General features: G+C 37.5%; 1 protein-coding gene across 1 annotated transcript in view; it reads right to left on the bottom strand.

The window, feature by feature from the left end:
• IMMP2L (inner mitochondrial membrane peptidase subunit 2) overlaps positions 522 to 10,762 on the bottom strand; it is a 923,412-nt gene continuing 913,171 nt past the window's right edge. Inside the window, exon 7 of the mRNA XM_021079089.1 lies at positions 522 to 581. Coding sequence (XP_020934748.1) covers positions 537 to 581 — 45 coding nt within the window. The 3' untranslated portion in view covers positions 522 to 536. The remainder of the gene's footprint in view (positions 582 to 10,762) is intronic.

Here is a 10,762-nt window from a genome sequence, read left to right as displayed (position 1 = left end):
GTAAACTTCACTGTATACTCATGAGAGAATAAAGACTGACAACATCAAACAATGTATTACTACTATTATGGAAATAGATTGGAAGGAACATGCGGACCCCTAAAAGGGTCTTGGGGATACATGAATATTCTCTTGATCACAGTCTGAGCATTGCTGACGGAGAGTGTTTAAAACAGTGCCTGTCACAGAGTGAATGGAATTGTAAGAATTAGCTATTAACTTTATTTCTAAAGCTAACAGACACACCTTAGCTTATATCAGTTCTCATTGTCTGTATTCCCTGCCTATTATCAATTCTTATATTTCCTTTGCCTCCGTGGTTTCTCTATTTTAGGCTCTTCCCTTGGCTTTCCTCTTTATCTAGCTTTTCAAAATTGAAGACTTGAGTTACTCTTCGTTGAGCTTGGGTTCCCCTTTGAACATAACATCTGTTATTTCCTCGCTCTCATAAATATGTGTACAAGGCACCTGGCCTTGCATACCAATATCCTACCGCTGTGTACTCAGATATACCTACCTTCCACTTGGTCTTCCAGCTAGGGGAGGAAACCATGACCAAGAAGTGGGTCTGAATGGGTCACCTAAATGAAAAAACCAAAGCACAGGTTAGGAGCCATGGTGGATCCACATGAAGACCAGCACTATGCCCAGGGTTGTTATGCAGCCTCTATAGCTACAAGGACGAGATAGAACCAGGTAGTTGAGAATTGGAGGAGAGAAATGCCAAAAAGAGAAAATAGGCAAGAAGAAATTGAAATGCTAAATATATAATGGAATAAGAAGAAATGAATCATAAAAATTAATTATTCACAACCTAGGATTAGGCAAGATTTCTTAGACATGACACCAAATGCATGATCCATAAAATTAAAAGAGTAGGGTTTATTTTCATGGCTCAGTGGTTAACGAACCTGACTAGGATCCATGAAGTTGTGGGTTCGATTCCTGGCCTTGCTCAGTGGGTTAAGGATCCAGCATTGCTGTGAGCTGCGGTGTAGGTCACAGATGCAGCTTGGATCTGGCATTGACTCATATAGCTCTGACTCATTCCCTAGCATGGGAACTTCCACATGCCATGGGTATGGACCTAAAAGCAAAAAAAAAAAAAAAAAAAAAAAAAGGACTTTATAAAAATAAAAAAAATAAACTGTCAGTCTGCAAAAGATCCTGTTCAGAGGGTAAAAAGGCAAAAAGAATGAAAAGTTCCTCAACAACTGGGAGAAAAAGATTGCAAATCATGTATCAGGCAAGTTGTTTGCATGTGGAATGTATAATGAGCTCCATAAACTCAACAGTAAGAAAACAAGCAATCCAATTAGATAATGGGCAAAATAATGGAACAGACACTTCACCAAAGAAGATACAGGGATGGCAATAGAAAGCACATGAAAAGATGCTCTGCATTGCTTGCCTTTAAGGAAATGAAAATTAGAATCACTATAAGCTATGAGTACACACCTACTGTCAGAATGGATAAAATAAAGAATACTGATAGTACCAAATGCTGGCAGAGATGCCAAAAAAATTGTATCACTCATACTTTGTGGGTGAAAACATAAAATAGTACAGCCACTTTGGAGAAGAGCAGGTAGTTTCCCAAAAACTTATCCTTAGACCTAGTGCTCTCACCCCTCCCTCCCTCATTTCCTTCCCAACCTCCCTCCCTTTCTTTCCTCTCCTCTCCTTTCTTCTCCTGTCTTTTCTGATAATCAAGATCGATCTATTAGTTTTGATTACTATGTATTGGGCAGATAGTTATTAAGTAAAATATATGTTATTTTAAATAGCCATCTCTTTAACACATATCAAAAAGATTTTGGCTTGAAGTAACAGAAGTATTTACTAATGTCAATGTAAGTCTAAATGGCAGTCAAGTATTAGGATCAGCAAAAAACTTGATGCCTTTAGCACTATTTTTTGTGGTCCTTTGATTTTCTATTTGCTGTTTCTCTATAGCTTTACAACCATATCCCATGATGCTGAGAGGAAGAGAGTTGCTTAAATATACTCTTATGAGTAAGAAAGTATCCTTTTTAGAAGAACCCAAGAAACTTATCCTTGAGTCTTAATGTTTTGGAATGAATCATATGTCCCTTTCTCAGTCAGTGCCTATGCTCAGGAAATTTCCAAGTCTGTGTGTCCTTTAACCAGACACTTTATCAAGGCTCACAAGATTATCCTGACTGCCTCAGGTTAATCAGAGCTTACCTCTACAGCTGCGGGTTAATCCTCCAAGCTGCGTATTTACAAATAGTAGGCAAAATTGATATGTATGTAAAGAAAAAAATAGGATATCAGCTGTACAACATGTAAATCTTAGGCACATTTTTGGAGAAAGCAAAGCCATTATACCAATCATGTAAGCTATATTTTAGATGACAAAAATATTTAAGCTTGCCCTATAAGTGATATAATAGCAGTTCTGTTAAAATCCCACATTTGCTTATATCAATCCAAGAAAAGTCACATTATAGAATGCATGTGAAACATTGACCCATTTGTGAATTTTGTAGTATCTAGGCTATCCACTTAAGTAGCACTTAATGTTTTTGACAACTGATGTGTCATCTTTATGGTAATACAAATGATATAATTTTTTGCAGTAAGTGCAATTTTCTGGCTGAGATATCCACCTACCATCATTACTGAATGATGATAAAAATGATTGCTTTGTAATAATAAGGCTCATTGCCAATTCATTGGTTTCCCTTTTCCTCAAGTCATAATAAATGTGTTTATGAAGACAGGGAGCCCAATTTTGCCTAGATTTCAGTTCTGGCATAAAGTTTGACTAAAGACATTTTTCTTTCATTGACTAACCTTATTTAGTGACCCAGCTGTCCTTGTTTTGTGAGTCAATGTCAAGACATAGATTTCCCATTGGGTAAGATAACAAATCAAACCGAAGTAGACCTGAGACAGAGAGCTGGGTGAACAAACCTGTCTTCCCTTGCAGTACCTTCCAGAAGATTAACTACCTGCCTTATCTTTTCAGTCTGTCTACTTTCCCCTGGATTTGGGCCAGTTTGAGTCTTTTAATATTCTCTTTGTCACAGTACCTGGAGACGAGTGACAAAAGCCCTGCTCTCCTTGCGGTAACTGTGCATATACACATACACAATAAATTTTGAGTGAGACTTGATATAATAATACATTTAGAGCAGAAATCTTGATGGTCTTGGAGTTGCTCCAAGGGTATCATGGAAATGAGCCAGGATATTTCTCCTTATGACTGTTAACATTTTCAGCATGGTCCCCTCCCTTCCGCTGTTACCATCTGTTCGCACCTTACCTCCCGATTGTCTCATTTTCCACTTTGTCATTGCTTCCTCAGTCGGTCTCTCAACTCCCAAAAGAAAGACTATGTTAAATGAATAGCTTTTTTTTTTTTTTTTTTTACAAATTCTAGTATTGCCTTCTATTACTAGTGATTCATTCTATCAATATTTATTGAGCAGTTCTATACATAAGGCTCTGAAAGGTGTTTGAGAAGATAGAAAAGTGAGACATCAAAAAGCTCAGCTAGGGATGGCTTATTTAGGCTTAAAAGTAAATGTCATGTGAAAGGAGTAGGGAAAGCATTATGACTACTCAGAGGAGTGAAGAGTGAACTCCTAACTGGGGAGATAATGGTATTGAAATTGATCCTATGTGATCTTGTGCTGGTGTGGGGACATAGCCCCTTGCCCCCACATATTTTTTCCACTTGCTGTTTGATGCTTAATGTGTGTTGCGCCACACAATTAGCACTTTTTAATTATAGGTTTGATCTTTACTCAACTACTCATTAACACTTAAATTGTTCTACCTCAGGGCAAACAACTGGGTGAGTATTACTTAAGCCTACTGTGTCATTCTCTCTCTGGATATCAGCAAATAGTCTTGAAATTCTGCTGCTTCAGTTTTAGCCTCTCTGCTTTAGAAATCTCTTGAATGGAGTAGTTGCTTCCTCCGTTATGCTTTCATAGCATCCTACATATTTCTCTACTATAGAATATAGAGTATTTTACTATAGTTGCCTATTCATACATTTATGTTCCTCATTAAATGGTGAGACCAGGGACTAGATACTAGACTAGATACTAAAAAGTACCATGAGTAATGTCATATAGTAATTACTCACAATTGCAAATATCAAAATTTTTTTTAAAATTTATACTATGTATGGTTTATAGATGATTATAACTAAAGGATTTTTTGTGCCAAAGGATGTTGAAAATATAGAAAGAAAAATGTAAATAAAAGCCATCAGTAATTGCATAACAGAGATATTATTTACATATAGATACACTTCTACTCAAACTTGCATGTGACTCTCTCACAGACTTGTGATTGTATACACTATTTAAAATTGTATTTAAAAGTTAAATTTTTTTCTAAGCACACCCTGGCTGTCTTCATTAATTTTTTTGATTTTAATTATATTCTAGATTGTCTATATTTGTATAGTTAGTTCCCCAGCCCAAGAATTTAGGAATTTTTTTTCCATTTTTTTTAAGGTTAGATTTTTAGGTTTCCAGTTTGCTTGATGGGCATGTGTATGTTGTACATGTGTGTATGTGCAGCTCTGCTAGTTGCTAGTTTTATTAAATTCTTAGCAGGACTTCCTGTTGTGGCCTAGCAGGTTAAGAATCTGACATAGTGTCCTTGAGGATCTGGGTTGGATCCCTAGCCTCACTCAGTGGGTTAAGGATCCTGCATGGCTGCAAGCTTCTTCATGTGTCACAGATGAGGCTTGGATCCGGTGTGACTGTAGCTGTGGTATAGGCCTGAGAACTTCAATGTGCAGCAGGTGCAGCTGTAAAAAGAAAAAAAAAATTCTTATCAGAAAATGTGACTATCATAATTTCTAAATTGTATAAAGACAATGAACTGGGATTTTTGGCATTAAAGTAGTGGAGTAATTGCTGGGTGCACAGTGCCCCCGGGTGCTGGCAGAGGAGGAAGGGTGAGGGGCAGACCAGGAAAGGCCCAGAAAAACATCGCTTTGCTAGGTTGACCCTGTAGTATATTCTAAAAGCGATAGGACTCATGACATAATAAAAGGAATTAGGCCAGAAATCTGCTCTTGAGGTGTCTTTGATGGAATTTTAATGGAGAATCTTTAAAAAATCAATACTTTGTCAAATTTTTGTAGCAAGAAAAGAATTCAAACATTTTCTCTCACAGCTCTTTCCTCAAAGGATCTCAAGCTTTCTTCACTATTAGGACTCTGTATATTTAGAAACTCCCAATTTTCTTCTGTATAGTTTCCCCACATTTTTTTTTTTCTCTCACAACGACTCAATTGCCTTTTCTTTCTAGAGCACCAAATCTTATTTTCTCCTACAATTATAACATCCTCTTCCATGTGTTCACTGCCAGCTTCTCAAAAGAACACCAGAAAAACCTGGTTAAACAAAGATATACTGCATGGGGAGACCATCTCTGCGCCAACATTTTAGTAGTAGTGTCTAAAAAAGGGGAAATGAGGAAAGGGTATCTATAGGGATTCGGCACCTGTGATGTGTTCTCGGGACTAGACAAAGCGTATCACACAATAGCTTTGGATTGGTGGATAGAGCAAATGAGAGTCTTGAAATTAGTCTTGGTGAAAAGGCTGTCTGTTTGGGTCACAGTCTTAACGTTGAGTTCGGTATTTCAGATAGGTTATTGTGCTTAATCTCAATACTCTTTAATGTAGGAATGGAAAACTATGCCTCCGGCCCTAGAATTGTTTAAGCTAGGCACAAGGAATTATGCTGGTCTTAGTTCTCACCCTTCACTATTTTTGTTTTTTTCTTTTTAGGTCCGCACCTATGGCATCTGGAAGTTCCCAAGCTAGGGGTTGAATCGAAGTTGCAGTTGCAGGCCCATGCCACAGCCACAGCAATGTGGGATCCAAGCTGCATCTGTGACCTACCCTGAAATTCACAGCAATGCCAGACGTTTGACCCACTGAGGGAGGCCAGGGCTGGAACCCGCGTCCTCACAGACATTATGTCATGTTCTTAACCTGCTGCACCACAATGGGAACTCCTCATTATCCACTATTTCAAATGCCACCGCCAGCCTTCTTTCCATTATCATCGTCTCCATTTGCTCTCAAACAACCTGAATCTTTGTATTCAAGATCTTTTCAACTCCTCTTTTTCGTCACAACCTTTAATACCCCCTTTCCAGGAACACTAAAGCAATTGAGGGCAAAAAGAGCTTTTATGGGTGAGGGGACTATTTCTAGTCTCAGAAAGGGAGACTTTTTATTCCCACAAATTGCCAAAATCACTTTCTTTCTGAGTATACTTTTTTTTTTTTTTTGGTCTTTTTGCCATTTCTTGGGCCGCTCCAGTGGCATATGGAAGTTCCCAGGCTAGGGGTTGAATCGGAGCTGCAGACGCCAGCCCACACCAGAGCCACAGCAATGCGGGATCCGAGCTGTGTCTTTGACCTACACCACAGCTCACGGCAACGCCGGATCCTTAACCCACTAAGCAAGGCCAGGGACCGAACCCGCAACCTCATGGTTCCTAGTCAGATTCGTTAACCACTGCGCCACGATGGGAACTCCTCTTTCTGAGTGTACTTCTTAATCTGTTACTCTTCTCCCACTTTTTTCTTTTTTAATTTTTTAAATGATTTTTATTTTTTCTATTATAGTTGGTTTACAGAGTTCTGTCAATTTCTACCGTATGGCAAAGTGATCTCGTCACCTGCACACACGCACATATATATGCATTCTTTTTCTCACATTATCCTCCATCATGTTCCATCATAAGTGACTAGATATAGTTACCAGTGCTATACCTCAGGATCTCATTGTTTATCCATTCCAAAGGCAATAGTTTGCATCTATTAACCCCCAATTCCCAGTCCATCCCACTCCCTCTCCCTCCCTCTTGACAACCACAAGTCTGTTCTCTGTGTTCCTGAGTTTCTTTTCTGTGGCAAGTTTCATTTATACAGATATTAGATTCCAGATATAAGTGATATTGTATGGTATTCTTTCTCTTTCTGACTTACTTCACTTAATATGAGAGTCTCTAGTTCCATCCATGTTGCTGCAAATGGCATTATTTGTTCTTTTTTATGGCCGAGTAGTATTCCTTTGTTAATATATACCACATCTTCTTAATCCATCCATCAGTCAATGGACATTTAGGTTGTTTCCATGTCTTGGCTATTGTGGATAGTGCTACAATGAACATACAGGTGTATGTGTCTTTTTCAAGGTAAGTTTTGTCCAGATACATGCCCAAGAGTGGGATTGCTGGGTCATAGGGTAGTTCTGAATATAGTTTTCTAAGGTATCTCCATACCGTTTTCCATAGTGGTTATACCAATTTACATTCCCACCAACAGTGTAGAAGGGTTCCCTTTTCTCCACACCTTCTCCAGCATTTTTTATTTGTGGACTTAGTAATGATGGCCATTCTGACTGATGTAAGGTGGTACTTCACAGTAGTTTTGATTTGCATTTCTCTAATCAGTGATGTTGAGCATTTTTTCATGTGCTCATTGGCCATCTGTATATCTTCTTTGAAGAAATGTCTATTCAGGTCTTTTGCCCATTTTTCAATTGGGTGGTTGTTGTTGTTTTGCTGTTGAGTAGTTTAAGTTGTTTGTATATTTTGGAGATTAAGCCATTGTCAGTTGCATTGTTTGAAACTTTTTTCTCCCATTCCATATGTTGTCTTTTTTTTATGGTTTCCTTTGCTGCGCAAAAGCTTGTCAGTTTGATTAAGTCCCATTGGTTTATTTTTGCTTGTATTTCTCTTGCCTTGGAAGACTGACATAAAACATTTTTACAATTGATGTCAGAGAATGTTTCGCATATATTCTCTTCTAGGAGTTTGATGGTGTCTTGTCTTACATTTAAGTCTTTAAGTCATTTTGAGTTTATTTTTATGCATGGTGTGAGGTTGTGTTCCAGTTTCACTGATTTACATGCAGCTCTCCAGGTTTCCCAGCACCACTTACTGAAAAGATTGTCTTTTTCTCATTTTATATTCTTGCCTCCTTTGTCAAAGGTTAATTGACCACAGGTGTCTGGGTGTATTTCTGGGTTCTCTATTCTGTTACATTGGTCAGTATGTCCGTTTTGGTACCAGTACCACACTGTCTTGATGACTGTGGCTTTGTAGTATTTCTTGAAGTCTGGGAGAGTTATGCCTCCTGATTAGTTTTTGTTCCTCAGGATTGCTTTGACAATTCTGGGTCTTTTAAGGTTCCACATAAATTTTTGGTTTTTGTTTTGTTTTTGTTTTGTCTTTTTGTCTTTTCTAGGGCCACACCCATGGCATATGGAGGTTACCAGGCTAGGGGTCTAGTCAGAGCTAAGCTGCTGGCCTACACCACAGCCACAGCAATGCAAGATCTGAGCTGCATCTGTGACCTACACCACAGCTCATGGCAATGCCAGATCCTTAACCCACTGAGCAAGGCCAGGGATTGAACCCACAACCTCATGGTTCCTAGTCGGATTTGTTAACCACTGAGACATGATGGAAATTCCATTTTTTTTTTCTATATAAATTTTTGGATTGTTTGTTCTAGTTCTGTGAAAAATGTCATGAGTAATTTGATAGGGATTGCATTGAATCTATAGATTGCTTTGGGCAGTATGGCCATTTTTACAATATTAATTCTTCTAACCAGGAGCATGGAATATCTTTCCATTTCTTTGCATCCTCTTTAATTTCCTTGATTAATATTTCATAGTTCTCAGAATATAAGTCTTTCACCTCCTTGGTCAGGTTTCTTCCTAGGTATTTAATTTTTGGGGGTGTGATTTTCAAAGATGTTGTATTTTCATATTCCTTTTCTAATATTTCATTGTTAGTGTACAGAAATGCAAGTGATTTCTGAATGTTAATCTTATATACTTTGCTGAATTCGTCAATCAGTTCAAGTAATTTTTGTGTGGAGTCCTTAGGATTTTCTGAATATAGTTTCATATCACCTGCATACAGTTCTACATTATTTTTTTTTCTCTTTCCCTGCGTCTACTTACTACTGTGTCCTTTGGGTATGAATTCCACTCACCACCACATTACACTCCACATCCCCCAAACCACCCACAAAGCAAGTGAATGGAAACCAGGCAAGAGGAAAGAGTAAAATATGTATTACAAATAGGCTCATGAATAGTAAACTTTGGAATATTTAAAAATTTTTTTTCTTTTTTTTCATGAGAGATATCCATTTCCCTGTTTTCTCTTTTGTTTTTTCTTGGAAGTGATATATGAAAGTACCTGGAAAGATTTCCTGTAATAAAATGAGAAGAAAAATAGCCAAAATATAAACTAATCCCTAAAAGAATAGCACTGAGGTTGTAGTGAAACAAATTGCAATATCATTTCCCTGGTTTTATTATATATATATATATATGTATGTATATATATATATATTTTTTTTTTGCAGGAAGGTGCAGGGAAAAGCAATAAAGTGGAAAGCTATTGCTTTATCCTTATTATTCTTATGTCCTCCTCCTATTTTTAAACTGTTGAAAATTTTCAAACTTGTAGAAAAATTTGGAAGAATGAGGCAGTGGGCACCTATATGCCCTTCACTTATATTCAACAATTTAAATATTTTCGTAGCATACTTTAACCTGATATACTTCAGGATATATTTCCTAAAATAATTGCATATTCCTATATAGCCACAATATGTCTATCACCATAGTCATTATATTGATGGTTAGTGGAGGTGGGGTGGGTATAGCATTAAGCTCATTTCTCTAGTCTTTAAAGAAATACCTTACTAAAGAAGGGCTTGGTTCTTTACATTTAATTAAGATAAAAAATGTAATTGGAAATTCAGGTTTCTTCACTCAATATTTTGGAATGTTCTTTTATCTGGAAATAAGATTCGAGACTACTTTCTAAGTGATTTTGATACTCATATCTAGTTTTGAAAAGAGTGAGCTGTATTTACCTCTTCATTGTCATTTTTCAGCTTCATTAAGTATGACTGACAAATAAAAATTGTATGTATTTAAGGTATATAACATGATTTGATATACATTGTTAAAGGATTGTGATAAACTAAAAACATGTGGGACTACATCAAACTGAAAAGTTTCTGCATAGCACAGGAGACAACAAAATGAAAAAGCAATCAATGCAATGGGAGAAAATACTTGCAAACCATTATTCTTCTAGTTGTGAATCTCATACGGTTCCATGGCTCAGAGCATCCTGGGCAGAAAGCTTACCCTCTCCAAGGCTCAGGATCATCAATGGAATGTCTATAGAAAGAAGAGGTTGAAAGATCCCTAGAGAATTCTACTAGTAGAAGTTGAGAAGGAACCTACAAAGGCTACTGAGTAGGAATTATTAGTGAACTAAAGGGACACGAAGGAATAGTTACTCCCCAGTAGATAAGTGAATAAAATATTAAGGGTAGGAGTGGAGAGCAGTATCAAATGCTGTTGAAAGGTCAAGTAAAATGAAGACTGGAGATTGACTTTGGCTCTTAGAAGCCTCTGGTGACCTTGACACCAAAAGTTTAGTTTGAGTGGTGAGCACCAGACTTTGCATCGTGGTTTCAAAGAGGATAAGAGAGGAGGACCTAGAGACAAAGCACATGGGTGACACTTTTGAGGACTTGTTTTATTAAAGAAGAGATCAAGGAGAGTGACTGGAGTACAAGGGGCCATGTGTCAAGGGAAAGAATTGTCAGGTGGGATAAATTACAGCATATTTGTATGCTGATTGAATGACAGGGGAGGGAGGGAAGGAAACATTGGTAATATAGGCGAGAGGGGTCAGTTACTATAGTA

This window comes from Sus scrofa, chromosome 18, assembly GCF_000003025.6.
Source record: "Sus scrofa isolate TJ Tabasco breed Duroc chromosome 18, Sscrofa11.1, whole genome shotgun sequence".
Classification (NCBI taxonomy): Eukaryota; Metazoa; Chordata; class Mammalia; order Artiodactyla; family Suidae; genus Sus; species Sus scrofa.
The sequence above is the reverse complement of the archived record's forward strand: the minus strand, read 5'-3'. Positions and strand labels throughout refer to the sequence as shown.